The sequence below is a fragment of the Pholis gunnellus genome (genome assembly GCF_910591455.1).
Source record: "Pholis gunnellus genome assembly, chromosome: 17".
Classification (NCBI taxonomy): domain Eukaryota; kingdom Metazoa; phylum Chordata; class Actinopteri; order Perciformes; family Pholidae; genus Pholis; species Pholis gunnellus.
The window spans coordinates 2,946,508-2,967,007 of record NC_136544.1 but is presented as its reverse complement, the minus strand read 5'-3'; the positions used below and the strand labels follow the sequence as shown (position 1 = coordinate 2,967,007).

General features: G+C 42.0%; 1 protein-coding gene across 1 annotated transcript; it reads left to right on the top strand.

Moving 5' to 3' along the window:
- The first annotated feature begins 1,006 nt into the window (after positions 1 to 1,006).
- Positions 1,007 to 18,945, top strand: mettl22 (methyltransferase 22, Kin17 lysine). The gene is made up of 12 exons (XM_079178135.1): positions 1,007 to 1,083; positions 4,345 to 4,496; positions 5,657 to 5,870; positions 5,961 to 6,100; positions 7,180 to 7,220; positions 8,490 to 8,634; positions 9,441 to 9,512; positions 10,382 to 10,435; positions 13,547 to 13,627; positions 16,672 to 16,774; positions 17,692 to 17,860; positions 18,602 to 18,945. Exons 2-12 carry the CDS (start codon positions 4,391 to 4,393, stop codon positions 18,695 to 18,697), a joined length of 1,221 nt encoding a protein of 406 aa, XP_079034261.1. The 5' UTR covers positions 1,007 to 1,083; positions 4,345 to 4,390; the 3' UTR covers positions 18,698 to 18,945.
- Positions 18,946 to 20,500: the final 1,555 nt, after the last annotated feature.

Sequence of the window (20,500 nt, the reverse complement as noted above, 5' to 3'; positions counted from 1 at the left end):
CTGATTAGCTCTCTGGCCTTTTTTTTTCAACAAAGCTTTATTTGTATTTCAACACAAAGCACATCATAAACATGTTTTCCAGTTTCACCTTTGCTCTTTGCATTCTGTGGCTTCTGTGTAATAAAAACACAGATGAAGAGATTCAAATAACATCCAAATCAGCAACATGAAAGCTGAGCAAACAATTATTTGATACATTGTAATTCGGCAGACAATTAGAATCAAGACTGAGTGGGAAACTGCAGAGTGTGATGCAAGTGATACAATTAAGCGGACGTATAGTTTAATATCAATGAGGGCAACCTCTACCTGGAAGCTTATCAGTACAGACACGAAAACAGCATGCTGCTTGGAACAATGTCCCGTTAAACAGCTGGAGAGAGCACACGTTACTGGCCCCCATTGGTTCTCTGGTGGGAAACTTTTATTACAGATCCAGATGTGCTGTAATTCAAACCAGCTCTGACCCAGATGGAAAGCTGTCAGTAAAATAAGGCTGGTGTCTAGTTTAGGGATCTTCAGAGAGAGGGATCTTTCTGAATATGCACGTGCTTACTGCCAGTGGAACTATTTGTATTCTAACGTTCCAACCTAAATACTCAGAGCTGTTTCATATAAACAGAAACACATGCCAATGTAAATGATCCTTTATTAGCCCCACAGAGCTGTGTGAATATCACAATTCTTTGAGAGCTGGTTTGTTTTAAGTCTGTCGCCTCTTTTATGTGAATTGTTTATGTTGTTTTTGACTTTTTGCTGTTTAGTTTTTAAGTCTATCTTCATAAAGGTTAAATAAATAAATGTTATTAAATGTTAATGCCGCTGACCTTTAAACAGAGGGTGATTTCATCTGAATTGCATTTGGACTCAACTTGACAGTATTTCTACATTTCTTTGATGCCAGACTGGCATAATATTAATATTATTATTGTTATTGTTGTGAACGACAGCCCCACCGTCTTTTTCTGGCGGAACGGACGCCATGTTTGTACTTTTCCAGTCCGGACGACTTAGTGGGTGCACTAGTTTCGACATCAGCGACCTGTGACTCTGGCTGTGTGGTCCACCGATGTTCTCCAGAAGGTAGGGCACGTTTTTGTCTCCTACACCTCTGACACGAGATGAGTGTTGAGACTATCCGCTGCTCAGTGACGGACTTCCTGCGCGGAGGCTTTAGGGTTAATCCTCAGTTATCTTTATGATGTCAGGGTCCAGCTGATCTGTTGCGCAGTTACAATGAAAGAATATGTGTAGAAAGTGTATCTCATGATATATAAAAAGCACCAGTGACCACCAATACAAATACAAAGTCTATATACAAGTCAAGTGCCTCTGTAAGATGTAAACTATTCAAATAGTTTAAAGAAATACAGAATTCATATGAACTGGATGATTACAGCATGTCTACATACAGTATATACAGCGTGCATGGTTCTATCGACAGTGGTGATATTTAAAGAACGGTGCATCGTAAACTGGAAAAAATATATCGGCTAGTTTATAATTGGAGCAAGTGGATGTGTGGATCATTTAATGCTTTCTGGGTGTAGTGTGTGCATCATTAATGTGCACATGCCATGGTCATGGAGTCATGGAGACCATGGTCATCTAATCATGGAGTCATGGAGATCATGGTCATCTAATCATGGAGTCATGGAGATCATGGTCATCTAATCATGGAGTCATGGAGATCATGGAGTCATGGAGATCATGGAGACCATGATCATGGAGTCATGGAGTCATGGAGACCATGATCATGGAGATCATGATCATGGAGACCATAGTCATGGAGACCATGATTATAGAGTCATGGAGTCATGGAGACCATGATCATGGAGTCATGGAGATCATGATGCATATTAGTCATCCATGACTCCACTCCCTTGAAGCTCACCAGATATTACCTCTTATTAACATGTATACAAGTTATACAAGTGTAATTACAAATTAATATATTTATACATATATATGTTTAGTAAAATAATTGAGTAAAATCAACAAATAAAACAGAAAAGTGACATCATCACATAAAAGCCAGTCTGTAAAAATGTGTTTTAAGAAGTGATTTAAAAGAGAATATCTCCTCAGGCAGGGCGGTCCAAAGCCGAGGAGTCCTGATGGCAAAAGCACGGTCACAGCCAGAAGGGCCCACCGAGGATCTCAGGCTGCTGGCTCGTAGGGCTCAACATGTCCTCTGTATATGTTGGGGCCAGACCCATACGTACTATAAAAGTGATCAATACAATCTTCAAATCAATTCTCCAACAAGCAGGGAGCCAGTGGAGAGAGGCCAGGATTGGGGTGATGTGATGTCGTCTGTTAGAACCAGTGAGAAGCCTCATTATTCAACAATAATAAATCATTGTTTCTTATTTGTTGGGGGCAGTTAATAGAGAAGAGTGATTTTACAGCCATTATTCTTGCTGAGCGCTGTTATAGCTATCATTGTCTGACGCTGTCGATACCTTCGTACACCAATGAGAAAGTATTTTGAACGTTTTTGAATGTGTGTTATTCAGCACAAGAGTTAAATAAAACTACAGAACTCAGCCACTGGATCCTTGAGAGAGGAGTTGACACCAACTCTATTTTAAACCACACACTGTCAGAGTCAGTGTAATGTGAGCCCCCCCCCCCCCCCCCCCCCCCCCCCCCTCCCCCGACACACACACACACACACACACACAGAATCTTTGAAACATTTAGTAGAGGAACAAATCTCCACAGAAGGCTTTCGTGTTTTAGAGACCACTACCCGAGTTATAAAAACATCTGACTGTTTTTGGGTTGATGATCGTCCCCGACAACAGTGAGAATGTAGCATGCGTCTTCATGTATCTCTAATGATCAGAATGTCAGTACATTTGGACTGGATGTTCACAGAGAGTCATTGTATACAATAAAGCAAATATTGTATCAATACCCTTGTCCACCTTTGAAAATGATACACTTACACACATGATTTATAGGCAGGATGGGACGTTATCCCTTTTTTTAGAAGTTTATATTTTGCTATTTCTATATTTGGAGCAGATCCAATATGAAAGTTATGAATAAACATGGTTTGCTTTGTTCTACCTGTTAGGGGGCTTAGTTGTACTATTCCTCAACCAAACTTGTCCAACGTCAATAGATCTTGTTTTTGCATAATGCTGTGATGCCAGTAATAGTCAGTCCAGTCTTTGTTTTGTACACATGCTAAAGGAAAACACAAAATGCTACTTAAAAATATTCCTCTGGCAGCTTCTTTAACTACAACTGCTTTGCTTGGTATTTTACTCATACATTGCACAAAATCCAAAAAAATGCAATGAACAAGGACGAGGAGATGAAGACATTTCTCAATCTTCTGTCAGGAGAAATTGCTGCTGTCTGTAAGCAGCAGAAAATAATAATGGATTTGATGGAGGAAGTCAAGGTGTTGAAAAGACAAAATGCGGAGAGTGTAAGAAGATGTCTCTCTTGCCTGCATGAACCACATTAATGTCAGCCAGCTGGAGACCAGACACTCAAACGCCACAACGTTTGTTGGAGAGTCCGCCAAGCCCGGCAGGGGGGGAAACTGAAAGGAACCAAAGTGTAGAACTTTAATTCCAACCTCTGGTTCTGAAAAGTGAAGCCAAGCTTCAGTGCCTTACACCTGCATTCACTCTAGTGTCCACCAGGGGGCGACTCCTCTGGTTGTATAGAAGTCTATGAGAAAATGACTCTACTTCTCTCTTGATTTATTACCTCAGTAAACATTGTAAACATGAGTTTATGGTCTCAATCTCTAGTTTCAAGTCTTCTTCAATACAGCATGATGTTCATTTAGTACATGATGGTCCCCAAAACTCACTTTAAAGACTGAATTGACTCAAAATATAGATAACATAAGCACACACAATGAAGAAGAATGCATAGAACAAAAAAGACAATACATCGGATTTTGCTGCATTGATTTTGATACTTAAAAAAAACTACCATGTCCATTCTGGGGTTAAGTGTCTTGCCCAAGGACACATCGACATGGACTAGCGGAGCCGGGGATCAAACCGCCGATCCTCTGATTAAAGGATCACCTTGTATGGCATATGACATACAATAATATGGCAGCCTCTGCCGCCAGCGTGTGAGTGGGTGACTGCTGTGTTGTAAAGCACTTTGAGTGGTAGAAGAGTACAACCAACAATACAAATATAACAATAAACACAATAATACTCATTCAGTACTAACGTATACATTTGATCATTTTCATGAATAATTACTATTGTGCCTCTCTTGGGATCAACCAGTTGTACTTGTCATTGATAAATGAGCCTGCAGGAGTTGAGTTGATTGTGTGTTTGTACTCTGTGTGTCCAGTCTCTCCAGGAGGAGCTCTACTCTTCTATACCATGAATGATCAGCCATGGACCAGATCACTTTCCATCATGACACTGTGCTGTCAGACGTTCACATGCTGCTGCCCAATGCACGCCGCCTTATGACCCGCCTCAACTCGGTTGGACAGCCAGGTGTGTATGATTACATTTGTAGCTGCACAGTGTTGTCTAATGCACATGTTGTAGACGGATAAGTCAAATCATGTGGCAGTCAAGGAAAGGCTAACAGCACGCTGTTAGCACTGAGTTTGTTACAAAGACGATTCAGTCATGAACCTTCATCAGGCATTAAAGTCACAATATGAAAAATCTATCTCCATACTAACGTTTCCCAGTTAAACTTTCATCTATATCATGTCCATAATTCAATCTTATCATTTATCTATGTACTGAGTGAGTGACACAGGCAGACAGTTATATGTATTGAGTGAGTGAGTGAAATATAACTGTCACATATGTGATGAGTGAGACAGGCAGAAGGACAGTCATTTGTACTGAGTGAGTGAGTGAGACAGGCATACAGACAGTTTTATGGAGTGAGTGAGACAGAGGGATAGACACAGAGACAGTCAGACAGTTAGGTGGAGTGAGTGAGACAGAGGGATAGACACAGAGACAGTCATACAGTTAGGTGGAGTGAGTGAGTGAGACAGGCAAACAGACGGTCATTTGTACTGAGTGAGTGAGACAGGCATACAGACAGTGTTATGTACTGAGTGAGTGAGTGAGAGGCATACAGACAGTGTTATGTACTGGGTGAGGGAGTGAGACAGGTAGACAGTTAGATGGAGTGAGGTGTTATTGAACCATCAACATTTTTAAAATAGACCTTGTAGTTACAGAATTGTAGTCTCTTTAGTATGGGTTACAATTTTCAGGCAGTCAGGCAGCCTGGCTGGTGACCCTCTCACAGCAGCGTGACCACGGGGGCCTGCCAGGCTTGCATTCTTAGTATTTGACTTCATCCCGTCTGTAAATAAGCTGCTGACTTTAGATGGGAAGATAATGACTGCTGTCATGACTCACTAACAGACCTCCAGTTGTTTCATTTCAGCTTCTGCTCGACAGTGTGCAGGGTTTCTTATCAGTTTACAGTATTTGGGGCATATGCACCGGTCACCCTTCAAATATACGTTATATGTATATATGTATATATATTTGATTAAAGACCAAGAATGATAAAAATCCATTTGTGTTGTCCTGGGAGATATCAAATGTTCAATGTCACTGTTCCACTTCATGTGTTCATTTCGTCCTCTCACTTTCTACCGTTGTCGTGTTCATCCGTCCAGTCTTCCTCTCTAAATTCAGGATCCTGTCAGACAGTGAAAAGCATGACAACAGCGAGCCAGGGAAAGGTTTAAAGGAGACGGAGCAAAACGATGAACCGAGGGAAGACGGGCATAAAGACACTCAAGAAGCACAAGGAAAAGATGGAGAGGAAGGCGGGGCAGGAAATGTGGAACCATTTCTGGATGTGGACGGAGACCTTGACGTCCAGCACCGGTACATTTAGTCAACAGTTAAAACACGGGGGGCTGTTCTGTTAGTGTGAGTGCACTGTCATGGTTTCGCTGTCTTCTTACGACTTCACAGACCGAGGAAGAACCCCAACGAGGAGAGCGGCCGAGATCTGGTCTGTCCCATCATCCTCAAACAGTCTAACGCTGCACTGGAAGAAGAAGAAGAAGAAGAAGAAGACGAGTATACAAATGATAAAGACATTATAAAGATTGGTAAGAAGAACCTCCATTTTCTTTATGTTTTTATAATTTCAGACGATGATCATCATCATGGTTATCATGAATGTCACGCAAAAGCAAATCTGTGTTTGACTCTAACATATCATATATATATACATACATCAACCGCAACCCTTGGTCAGGTGATTGGAGCGATGAGGTGCCTGGATGCAGGGTACCAGGGACATGATGTAACTTTACACTTGCTGTTAGAACACGGTGTCTCTCTCTCTCTGTGGCCGAGTTCTCTTCTGCCGTCATCATGGTTGTTGTTGAATTATTCCTCGATCAGTTTGACCTGACGTTACATTTCATTTTGAATTAATCAAAGTGACGCATGACTCCCATGATGCGGGGCATTCAGTGGGCGTGAGGCAGACATCCAGATGTTCCTATTTGAACATTTTTTTTTAGAATATTGGTTGACATTCCTTGTTGGACTCATGTCCATGTTACAGCACACACACACCAAAGCGAACCACGAGGCTCCCATTCATCAATGGGAAGCAAACAGTCGCCTGCGCGGGAGAGTTTCATATTCTTTGGATGAACGTGATGCTCATGAGCCGATAACCAATCAGATTAGGGCAAACAGAAGCCTGCTCCATAAGTACATCTCCAGGTCGGTTCCACAGCTTAAACACAGAAAGTCACTACGGCAGTGTCATGTCTACTGAATGGTTTGATCCTTCTCCCCCAATACACCAGTAATGACAGGAAACGTCATGCTTGGAGGAACTGATTGGTGTCCCTCATACTAGCAGGCTAAAGCAGCAAACACTATTTGTTTGGCTTCTGCCACATTACACAGAAGTTTAGTTTACAGGACACACAACAGCCTGCCCACACCGTGTCGGCGTAGGCCTACCGTTACATTCATTAGTAAATGATTAATACACGTCTTCGCTGAACTTGGTTGGTTTTGGGATGTGAAGTGGGGTTGCCAGTTCTGCCTGTGATTAACCCTTTTCATTTAAAACACTGGGAATGTGATCATATTAAAGGAAGGGTAAATATCGTGCACGATATGATAACTAAGGAGTGTTTAATGTATGAATCCAATCCATTTACAGAGCACACTATGGCCACGACCCTGGAGGACGTTGGCAAACAGGTCAGTAAAACTGAGTGAACTCTGTTGTCTGTTGCTCCTCCCATCACCGAGTCCCCGAACAGCAGGTGGCTCTGAGAGGCGACTGTTTAACCCGTTGTCAAATATGGAGCTATGATGCATATTCTTGAAAAATGCCATCATATGTCCCTGAAACTTTTTCAAAGGCCACATTTCGATGCTTATGTGATGTCCTAAATACAAAACATCACGAGGTTTATTTACTGAGGATTTGGGTTTGGGTTAAAGGAACACTGCGTAGCATTTAGAGGTATCTGGTAACAGAAATGTAATATGATATTAAGTATGTTTTCTAGTGTATCATCTGTTTCTACAGTAGCCTGGAACGGACAAATCTAACACTGACTCCAGACAGGGACATTTGCCTTACTTCTCTTTGGCACATGGGAGATGTTTTAGTTGGTTGCAATCTCACCACTAGATGGTGCCAAACGTACACACTGCTCCTTTCAGGCAACATGTAACATAGGGTGTGGTGAAGACTTTAAAATGAGCTCTGACTTTCATTCAAATGAGGCACTGATGAAGGTACCACTTGCCCATCAGGACTCTATCTCACATTCATACACATTCACACACCACAGGCACAGCTACGGGAGCAACTTGGGGTTAAGCGTCTTGCCCAAGGACACATCGACATGCGACTAGCGGGGAATCGAACCGCCGATCCTCTGATTGAAGGACGACCCGCCGAGCCACAGTCGCACAAAGTAACCTTGTAACGCAGTCAATCGTGTCAAACTAAATGAACAGAGCCAGTTCAGACTGCGCTACTCAAACCAACCACCACGTGCACATGACACAGTTCCTGTTTATAGCGCACACACTCTTAATCATGGTGATGCTTAAGCTATCAGTGCTCTGCTGCCGCTCTGCTCTGAGGAGGTTTGGGGAGGATCCTGTTAGCTTTATGTGTACTGGATGCGGAGGAAGACCATGAGTAACCTTCTACAATGATTCAAGCTGTCCTGCCAACTGAATGTGTTGCTGTTTTATATACACTTTTATTGCAATAAGATCGTGAATCACAACAGCCACAACATGTCCATTATAGGGAACAGGAACAGTTATTTACCTACTATCGCAACAATAGCACCTGCTGTAGCTCAGAAGGTAGAGCCACTAGTCCCCTAACGTAGCATGGAGCACTACATCCATCATGGTGTGTGTGTGTGGATCTAGATCCTGGTGAAACACTTGATGCTGATTGTGTAAGTGGTGGTTATATACGTGTCTTTTTGCTCCCATCAGGTGTGGCTCGGGGCGTTCCTCTTGGCTGACTTCATCCTCTCTAAACCGCACATGTTCAGAGGAGCGACAGTCCTAGAGCTGGGAGCGGGAACAGGCTTAACCAGCATCGTCATGGCAACTGTAGCCAAAACACTGTACTGCACAGGTATAATGGCATCAAGCTTTGAATATAACATGTACACCTCTGTGGATACAGCTGACTCAGCTTGAGCAGTGATGGTCTTATGAAGCTGGCTCAGATGTCATCAGGTTCTATGTACAGAAGTCCAGAATGACCTTCCTTTTTCAGTTCATTCACAGAGCCCTCAGCTTTTAATTCAGATATTGACTTGAAGCCAATGACTGTATTCATGTCCTTGAATGAATACATGCTGTAGCCTGATCATTTTTTTGGGTATTAATAGAAGAAATTCCATATTTTTCATATTCACATTTAAAATCAAGTCAGGTTTCCCCTGTGAGTCTGAGTACCGCCACTTGGTCAGTGCTCCCCAGCATCAGAGATGGACGCATCCTTTAGCGACTGCATGCGGCGCATCAGGCTGCGATGGGCACTATGCATGTAACGAGCATTATATTAACGCTCGGTCGCAATAAGTCGAAAACTAGCGCTAGAGCGGTGCCTAGCATGTCGATCTCCAGTTTCGAGGGGCTCTGACCAAGCAGCGATATTAGACGAGTTGGGAGTGAGAATGAGTTGCTCTGCATCATATCAGCCTTTCTCCGACTTATTCCATCATAAATGATCAATGCTACACATTATACCGACATAAGAAAGGGGAAGTAAAAAACAAAAAGACAACATCTCTGGACAGTGGAGCGACGAGGAGCTGAAGCAGCCCCTGTACATCTAGTGAACCTGACGTGGCGTTTGGAATGACAGAGCATCAGCTCATGTAGACATCTTACCGTTTGTGTTTCATTGCTGAAATACCTGATTTTGTTTCACAGATGTGGGAGAAGACCTTCTCAGCATGTGCAAGAAAAATGTGACATTAAATCAACACATGATCGAGCCTGCAGGTGAGAGAACGTTGTCAAATGACTCTTTCTTTTTCCATCATGTCCTTTTTAGTTGTTTCCAATTTCTGCTAACACCATGGTCACTGTTGCTGTACATCTAACATATAGAACTACATCCTGTTCTTCCCTAAGCCAACGAATTGTATGAATATTTAAAAACTAAACATATAGAGTAATTTTAGGCACTTCTTGTTTGTCTGTATACTTGTGCACTGTCAGAATTATCTATCTTATAAATGATGAAGTTGATAAATCCACTAGAAGAGAAGAAGGAGCGAGTGCCCCTCAAACATAATTAATTGGAGCTTTATCAGCTTTTAATAAAGTGCTATTGCAGCCTGCTCACTGTTACTACTCACTGTTTGGCTGGGCAGCTTCCAAATGTGTAACTGAAAGAAGAGCAACACTCTTTATAGTAAAGCTAGTTATAAGCACTCATAATGCTTTTATAATGCATTACAACGCATCATAATTAAATACATTGTAATGCATTTAATCACATAATGATAACATGATTATATTTCATTATAAAATATTATAATGTATTGCAGCTATGGGAGTTATAATACACTATGATCCTTGCAAAACAAGATGCCAGTGAGTGACTAGCAATTCTTCTTCTTCTTCTCTTTTTTTCATATAGTTTGATGTGAATATTGTTATGAAGCATTATCAACATTATGGATGTTTACAACTATAATTGTACAGTGTTATGTTTATAATACACACGGAGACAGAGAAAGGGCTACCACGTGGATTTATTCCATTTGCTATTTATTTCATTCACAGTAGTGAAATATGCATTTACCTGCATAATAATGAATTGAGTGATTATTTATGTGTTTATACACTCATGTATTATTCATCAGGTGGTGAAGTGAGAGTGAGACAGTTGGATTGGCTCCAGTATGACCTTTGCACAGGTAACACGCACTCTTCTTTCTCAAACCAATCTTCTGACCTAGAATCACATCATTAATCAAGCATTCACCAATAAGATGGCTCAGTGCTGCAGTCTCTTGTGAATCTGGATTACTGTGTGTTAGCCACACAAAAACACAATCAGCATTTATAAACACCATGACATTCCCAAAAAGTACAAGAGATTTATTTGTTATAGCAGTTCAGGGATGGTTGTGACAGTTTGTTGAATTTATTTAATGAAGCGCATGACCTCATCACCCATCCACCCAGCTGCTATGTGTAGGAGGATGCCTGGATTTCTTATTGTATAGAAGCCTTGCTGCTGACCTCTCATCTGCGTCAAACGTTGGTTTGCTGTTGGCTGCCACCATATTGTGTTCCAGATTCAAGCCCACTCTCAAACCTGAACATGCCATACTTTATTCTACAGACTATTACTGTCTGTCTGTTACCTAAAGCAGCAAACAGAAATGATTTGCAGCAATTTAAAGGACAGAGTGGACACCGACCGAAAGCACTCGTCTGTGCAGTTCACATTTTGTCTCAGGTTGGAATATAATGTAGCGAGCTAACGTTAGCTAACCTAATTGTTAGCCTGCTAAATCAGACAAAAACCAAGCAACTAAATGTTCACACAGCAAAAACACAGATTCCAACAGTATATCGCTCTACGACCAAAGGTCACTGGACCAGCAGAAGACAAAGTTAAACTAGAAAATGCATTTCCTGCTGAAAATGCGTTGGAATGCTGAAAGCTGAAATGAATTGCAAAAACATTGCTGAAAAATAGATATCCAATTCCAGAAATAGTTGCAAAAAGCTTAATAATTCAAAAAAAAGTTTAAAGATTACAAATATAAAAAGTCATATCACCGCTCTCCTGAAAGCTGAACATTTTGATATTTGAACGGTTTCTGTGGCTTAAAAAATGTCATCAGTAGTGATATTTGTAGTAGTAGAAGCAGAAGTTGTAGTAGAAGTATTATTAGCAGTAGAAGTATTAGTAATTAGAAGAAGTAGTAGTAGAAGCAGTAGTATCAGTAGTCGTAGTAATAGGTGTCGTAGTGTGTCTGTGTTTATGTGTCTGTGTTTATGTGTCTGTGCTTATGTGTCTGTGTTTATGTGTCTGTGTTTATGTGTCTGTGCTTATGTGTCTGTGCTTATGTGTCTGTGCTTATGTGTCTGTGCTTATGTGTCTGTGCTTATGTGTCTGTGTTTATGTGTCTGTGTTTATGTGTCTGTGCTTATGTGTCTGTGTTTATGTGTCTGTGCTTATGTGTCTGTGCTTATGTGTCTGTGCTTATGTGTCTGTGTTTATGTGTCTGTGTTTATGTGTCTGTGCTTATATGTCTGTGTTTATGTGTCTGTGTTTATGTGTCTGTGTTTATGTGTCTGTGCTTATGTGTCTGTGTTTATGTGTCTGTGCTTATGTGTCTGTGCTTATGTGTCTGTGCTTATGTGTCTGTGCTTATGTGTCTGTGTTTATGTGTCTGTGCTTATGTGTCTGTGCTTATATGTCTGTGTTTATGTGTCTGTGTTTATGTGTCTGTGCTTATGTGTCTGTGCTTATGTGTCTGTGTTTATGTGTCTGTGCTTATGTGTCTGTGCTTGTGTGTCTGTGCTTATGTGTCTGTGTTTATGTGTCTGTGCTTATGTGTCTGTGCTTATGTGTCTGTGTTTATGTGTCTGTGTTTATGTGTCTGTGTTTATGTGTCTGTGCTTATGTGTCTGTGTTTATGTGTCTGTGCTTATGTGTCTGTGCTTATGTGTCTGTGCTTATGTGTCTGTGTTTATGTGCATTGTTCCTCCTTAAATATAATAAAAAATACTTTTTTTGACGATAAAGCAAATATTGATTGATAATCGATCAAGCAGTTTGTGTGCATTGAAAAATGCCGATCACTCCATTCAGCCGTACATCATGCTACTGGAGATAGACAAACATGGCTGAAGCTTATGCTAAGCTAGGGGTAGATTGGAATACCGCTCACTGAACACACAGCTATAGCAACCTAGTGATGTTCAAGAGTTTAAGTGGGCTTCATATAGTTTTGCTACCTACTCTTTTACTGCTTAAAACATGTAACTTCATGTTACATCATTATGTTATTTATCAGTGTTAAAGAAGGACCAGATCACCATTTTACTTGAAGGGCCACAGAGCTGATGAAGTCCTGTTTATCATGTCTACATCTGTTAGCCTGTCCCTGCAGACTTAAAGGGACAGTTAGGGTGTTTTTTCTAACCATAGTCGGTGAATTACGACAGTAGACGGGAGTACCAGCAATATCAGTTTAAGTGAACACTATATTTAGAATATTTTCACCTTCTGTATTTATCTTACTGTCACAGCCTTTCTAACAGGGAAGTGAAAGTAAAACAATAAAGATGAGTATAGATAAGTTTAACTGTCAGTTCAGGTCCCCATATTCTAAATATAGATATAATATAGATAGATATTAAATATATGTAAATAAAACCAATATATTAATGATAACATTACATTAACCTATTGTTCTTGTAGTAAGGCATATCATTCTGTTAATTCTTGTACATTCATTCATAGTTCAGGAGGTATTTAATAAATGAAGTCGTGCTCTTTTATGGACCCTGACCATTAGCAATACAAACGTTTTCCCTGATTCCAATCACAATTCTTTTGATTTTTTTGTATCTATCGCTTATGTTTTTCGGATGTTGACACAATTACTCCAACTTTCTACAAATGATCATGACAATAAGATTTACTGGCAATGAGAAACCATGGAATAACACCAACCCTATCCTTCCTAAGAGCCTTAAACAAATATATAGAGCCGGACTATTCTTATCCTAAATGTAAACTACCACTTTTGTTTACTAATACTTTTCATTTTCCTTTGATATTCATGTATTTATTCATAAAGTTCAAACCCATAATATTTCAGTCCTGAGTCTTTAATGCTGATTCCATACTTGCTGTATATACACATAGCAGCAGAAGATATGCAATGTTGAGTAAATATGTATCTGGTCAGTATAGCCTACCGACTTTTACACCTTATTTATACAAAAACAAACACCATCTGACCACCGAAAACGTCTTCTTTCCATTTGTCTAATCTTTGTAGATGCTGATGTGGAATTTAGTTGGACAGAGGAGGAAGTTGCAGATTTGTATGACAACACCAAGATCATCATTGCTGCTGATGGTAGGTTATTGAGCTGATCAAAGTAAAGATATGCAGCACAACTCTTCTCCAGTACACAATACTTCATTCTAAAGAACCATGCCAAACAGTTAAGTAGCACTCTTTGATTTATTGAGTGTGAAGTGGTCTTTCAATTGTTCTATACCCCTGACAGGCATCAGGAAATTCAATAAATGGACTTTATAAATCGTCTTTCTTGTCTTCTGACCACTCAAAGCCCTGTACACTGCATGTGAACGTTCACCCATTCACACCCATTCATACACTGATGGCAGAGGCCGCCATGCAAGGTGCCACCTGCCCATCAGGATCTGAACTAATGCACGTTTATGCTCACTCACACAGCCTTTGACTCACACACAGCCTTTGACTCACACACAGCCTTTGGCTCACACACAGCCTGTGGCTCACACACAGCCTGTGGCTCACACACAGCCTTTGGCTCACACACAGCCTGTGGCTCACACACAGCCTTTGGCTCACACACAGCCTTTGACTCACACAGCCTTTGACTCACACAGCCTTTGACTCACACACAGCCTTTGGCTCACACACAGCCTGTGGCTCACACACAGCCTGTGGCTCACACACAGCCTTTGGCTCACACACAGCCTGTGGCTCACACACAGCCTTTGGCTCACACACAGCCTTTGACTCACACAGCCTTTGACTCACACAGCCTTTGGCTCACACACAGCCTTTGACTCACACAGCCTTTGGCTCACACACAGCCTTTGACTCACACAGCCTTTGACTCCCACAGCCTTTGACTCACACAGCCTTTGGCTCACACACAGCCTTTGACTCACACAGCCTTTGGCTCACACACAGCCTTTGACTCACACAGCCTTTGACTCACACAGCCTTTGACTCACACAGCCTGTGGCTCACACACAGCCTTTGACTCACACAGCCTTTGACTCACACAGCCTTTGGCTCACACAGCCTTTGACTCACACACAGCCTTTGACTCACACAGCCTTTGACTCACACACAGCCTTTGACTCACACAGCCTTTGACTCACACACAGCCTTTGACTCACACAGCCTTTGACTCACACAGCCTTTGACTCACACACAGCCTTTGACTCACACAGCCTTTGACTCACACAGCCTTTGGCTCACACACAGCCTTTGACTCACACAGCCTTTGACTCACACAGCCTTTGGCTCACACACAGCCTTTGGCTCACACACAGCCTTTGACTCACACAGCCTTTGACTCACACAACCTTTGGCTCACACACAGCCTTTGGCTCACACACAGCCTGTGGCTCACACACAGCCTTTGGCTCACACACAGCCTTTGACTCACACAGCCTTTGACTCACACAGCCTTTGGCTCACACACAGCCTTTGACTCACACAGCCTTTGGCTCACACACAGCCTTTGGCTCACACACAGCCTTTGGCTCACACACAGCCTTTGACTCACACAGCCTTTGACTCACACACAGCCTTTGACTCACACAGCCTTTGACTCACACAGCCTTTGACTCACACACAGCCTTTGACTCACACACAGCCTTTGACTCACACAGCCTTTGACTCACACAGCCTTTGGCTCACACACAGCCTTTGACTCACACACAGCCTTTGGCTCACACACAGCCTTTGACTCACACAGCCTTTGACTCACACAGCCTTTGGCTCACACACAGCCTTTGGCTCACACACAGCCTTTGACTCACACAGCCTTTGACTCACACAGCCTTTGGCTCACACACAGCCTTTGACTCACACAGCCTTTGACTCACACAGCCTTTGGCTCACACACAGCCTTTGGCTCACACACAGCCTTTGACTCACACAGCCTTTGACTCACACAGCCTTTGACTCACACAGCCTTTGACTCACACAGCCTTTGACTCACACAGCCTTTGGCTCACACACAGCCTTTGACTCACACACAGCCTTTGGCTCACACAGCCTTTGACTCACACACAGCCTTTGACTCACACAGCCTTTGACTCACACACAGCCTTTGACTCACACAGCCTTTGACTCATACAGCCTTTGACTCACACAGCCTTTGACTCACACACAGCCTTTGACTCACACACAGCCTTTGACTCACACACAGCCTTTGACTCACACAGCCTTTGACTCACACAGCCTTTGGCTCACACACAGCCTTTGACTCACACAGCCTTTGGCTCACACACAGCCTTTGACTCACACACAGCCTTTGGCTCACACACAGCCTTTGACTCACACAGCCTTTGACTCACACACAGCCTTTGACTCACACAGCCTTTGACTCACACAGCCTTTGACTCACACAGCCTTTGACTCACACACAGCCTTTGGCTCACACACAGCCTTTGACTCACACAGCCTTTGACTCACACACAGCCTTTGACTCACACAGCCTTTGACTCACACAGCCTTTGACTCACACACAGCCTTTGACTCACACAGCCTTTGACTCACACACAGCCTTTGTTTGTCAGATCCACAGCTCCTCCAGTCTTCATCCCGAAATGTCCTTTGGCAAGATACTGAACCCCAAATTGCTTCCAAAGACTGTGGTGTGTGTGTGTGTGTGTGTGTGTGTGTGTGTGTGTGTGTGTGTGTGTGTGTGTAAATGGGTGAATGTAGTGTACAGTGCTTTGAGTGGTCAGATAAAATTGCAATTCCATTTACCATTTAACGTCTGGTCTGGTCTAACGATCAATCTAACGATTGCCGGTCACACACGGTTCCAGGACAGTGGTGACATAAGTTAGTCTGGAGCCTCGCTGTCAATCATAGTACAGAAAGAAAATCGGAATCTGCAAAAATGATTTTCATGAAACGATGTTGCCGTGGCATGGCGGCCATTTTGCACGATTTGTCTGGAAACAGGAAGTTGTTTTAACTCGAATATACACTATCTCATATTTCCCAAACATATCATGCTTCATAAAAGTCCAGGCCCGAAGATCTCTACATCGCAATTATGACACATAGCCATAGCGCCACCTACTGGCAACAGGAAGTCAGCCTCATGAGACAAACATCGCTGCTTTCAGCTTTAATGAGGTTTGTTTTTGTGTCACCAGTTTGCTATGATGAGGATCTGACGGATGGGCTTTTCCGAACACTGTACCGACTCTGCAGTAACTTCCGTCATACCTGCACCATCTTCATCTCCTTAGAGAAAAGGTAAGGAGGTAAGGAGGTAAGGAAGAATCTACATCAGGGGTTCTCCACCTTTTGTAACTTAAGGTCCACTTCGATCGTTAAAAGAAATTCAGAGGACCACCTTCCCAAATATGATTTATTATCAATTATTTCCATTATCAAACATGATTTGGAGCTTTCACTGCTGTCTTGATATGTAGCTTCTACCCATCTTTACGTTTCTTCCTGGTAGTCAGGTTTTGCAGAAACATCAATACTGATGCTTGTTTGGTGAGCGACTTTTCCATAGCAGCTTTTGGAATATTGGATTTATTTCATTCAATTGATGAAAAGTGTTTATCAAGCAAGCAACCAGCGCGATGACACAAGTCTTGACCGCACGGACTGTGAGGGCATCTCCAAGCCCACCTGCATTTCATTCATGAATAAATATACTCTCAGCCAGTTACATGACTGGACTCATAGCAACAGCTGCACCTGTAAACGATGACTCAACAAGTTGTCCAGGACATAATACTGATGGTGCAGCGCAAAGAGCGAACAGCAACAAAACCTGTTTATATGTCCAATTAGAATAACGTATGGAAAGGTGTTTTTTGAAGATGTTTGTATGATCTCATTAAACCAATAACGTTTCAGTCAGATATTACATCATAAATTGTCGAATCTTATTGTAAAATGTGACATAGTATAGTTTGCCCGTGTATGCATCTCAAAAATAAAACACTACCGTGGCTTCTATGAAAAGTCCCATTTGTCCCATTTGTCTCTTTGCCTCAGATATCGTACACACAGTGATATAGGGAGCTTGTTTTGTGTCACTTTGGTTTATTGATATGTGTTAACATTTTCCTATTCCTCAGGCTTAATGATAAACCCACACAGATTAAGTTACGAGCTCTAATCCTGTTTCCTGCTGTGACTGGATGTCTCTCTAGGATGAACTTCACCCTGCGACACATGGATGTTTCTTGCGATGCCTACAACCATTTCAGCCACTGCCTGTTCCAACTGGAGGACCTGGTGGACGGACGGTGCAGCTTCAGAGTGGAACAGCTCCCTTCTGACTTCGCACAGTTTCTTCTGTATGAACGCATAGAGCAACTGGTAAGGGAAACACTCGCACACATATTCTAATGATTGAAACAAACCTTAAAGCCTTTCATCAAAAACCTGACTCCATCCTAATTAATCAGAACAAAAGGCATGAGACGTACCCAGTAGTACTGTGTCTGAACACATTCTGTGTAGAATCAGAATCGGTTTATTGTCAAGTACGTTTGCACAAATTTGCAAATTTGGATGGTGATTGGTGCATAACATTAAACACAGTACAACAGCATAAGACATTTAAAAATAAAAACATGAACATTTGCTATAGAATAAACCAACAACCAAATCAAGAGTATGTTAAAAATAAGTCTGTTATTAAAGTGTCAAGTGTATATTTAAAGTGACTTGAAACAGACGGAGGATTGAGGCTGCAGCTGTGTTGATTATAATAGAAATGAAAGCTTCAAGCATACACCATCCCGCATGTCGCGGGTGCTGACGGGACCCTGGTTGACCGCCGGACACTGTGCACACCAGTTCAACATTTCTTCTACCTCGACATTTCTTGAGTCACTGCCCCAAGCCAGGAAGGTTTTATCAGGCACATCTAACTGGTAAGAGGCCCTTGTGTAGAGCCAGAAAACGCTGGAGGTCTACATATACCTGGTCTGGTCTTGGAACACCTCTGGGTCCCCCAGGAAGAGCTGGAAAGGTTGCTGGGTAGCCTGCAGCTCCTGCGACCCGGATCAGCAGTAAGGTTCTTATTAATATACGTTATTATGTTCCTGTTTGTAGGAGCTGTGGAAGGTGTCCGTCACTCCACTTCCACTTCATGCGAGCACTGTGAACGCTGCCCCCGCTCCTGAAGACACCAAACAGAGCTCCAGTTAGCAGTTGAAGGTTTAAAATGTAAAACACAAAAACTCAACATCAGCTGTTCTTACATGTGTAAAATAATATGATTTAGTGAGGTAATAGAAACAGGCAGTTAGACATATAGAGTTCATCGGGGAGTTTTTAAAATGAATGTAGAATAATTTATTTTGTTGATCTTGATTCATGCATTACTGTCGTTAAATCTATTTAAAGTCATGCATGTTTGTACAGTGTGTCTGATTAGAAACAAGATCTAATAAAGATTTTCAGTACAGTGTGCTTCTAATTTCGTTCTGTCGACATGTTGAAAGCATTTCAATCTATCGGTGTGTTTTTGTGGCAGAACAGAATGCTGCATAAGTAGGACATGTTGATATTTAAACACGCTTGACAAAGAACCTCCATCACAACTAGAAAAGTCTCAGGTGTCTCCCTCCCAAACAGAGAAGAGTTGTAACTCACTCAAATGTCCCTCCTGGCTCTCCTACAGTCAAGCTGCTGGCAAAGACATCAAAAACAGGGATTTAGTCATTTTGTATTGTGCCCAACTTCCATGGATCATAACATATCGGCTATGGAATTAATCTGCAGAAACTCAAGTTCAAAACAAGACCGATCACTTCTATGGATGTCGGTTTTTGAGCCATGACAAAGGCCAAAATGTGGTCTGCAACAGACTAGGTAAGGCTTGTTTTTAGCCAAGCAGATTGCCTTCAGGACATGCCCCCTTTGTCTTTGGTTAGGGTGAGAGTAACGGGATCGGGTGAGTTGGGCATGGTGATGAACCTACAGGCAGCAGCCGGACCCTTCTTCTCAATGATGGTATATAACAATAAAATGTGTAAGGTGTAAAAGTATGAGTCATTGCAGCAACAACCGGTCCTTGAGCGTAGTCATAAATGAGTACACAACATATCAGGTCCAGCTGTATGTGAGATTAGCCACGGACAGACGGATTCACCCAACCGAACACAGCATTACGCCTGGTGGAGATAATGTTTCTCTCTTTTCTAGTCTTCTGACCACTCAAAGAGCTTTAACACTACATGTCATCATTCACCCATTCACACTGATGACACTGAAGGCTACCACCTGCCCATAGACACCCATTCAATGGGGTTAAGTGTCTATGGACTAGCAGAGCTAACCCTCTGATAGAACGACCCTGCTCCACCACGGAGCCACACTCAGCTTGTGATGTCTGTTTTGATATGAAACAGAAAAAGTTATTTATTTTATTTAAGTTACTATTTTTACTTTTCAAAGGTATAATATGATATGTAATATAAAGAACGTTTCTGGATGTGAGCAATGTCTTTGGGCCCAACGTGGGGATGTAATAAGTAGGAAGTGCAGCCTGTTTATTTACAGAGAAGTCTCTTTCCTAATGTTAGTCTATGGGTAAACGTGTTTTTGAGCCCCATGACATCAGGTGATAAACCTGGAATATAATCCATGTCATCTTATTTCCATACATGTATATTATATGAATCCTTGTTATTTTGACGTAGTCACACACGTATCCTTCCACTAACCTCATCAAGTCCATCACTGTCAGCTCGATCTGGGCCGCTCCAATACATTTACAGTCGGACGACATTTTCTTTTCTTGTGATCACAAAATATTTATGTTATCTCCAGACAACGGTTTTTTTTCTCGAGACAACAACATAGTTAACTTGTGATAATATATTTTTTAAAGTTGTAATCATGTCCTTTATGGGCTTCCGTAGTTGACCGTATTGACCTCTTGTACTCTGAACAGGTCAGATATTAGCAAGCTAATCAAGCTAAGTATGCTAATCAAGCTAAGCATAG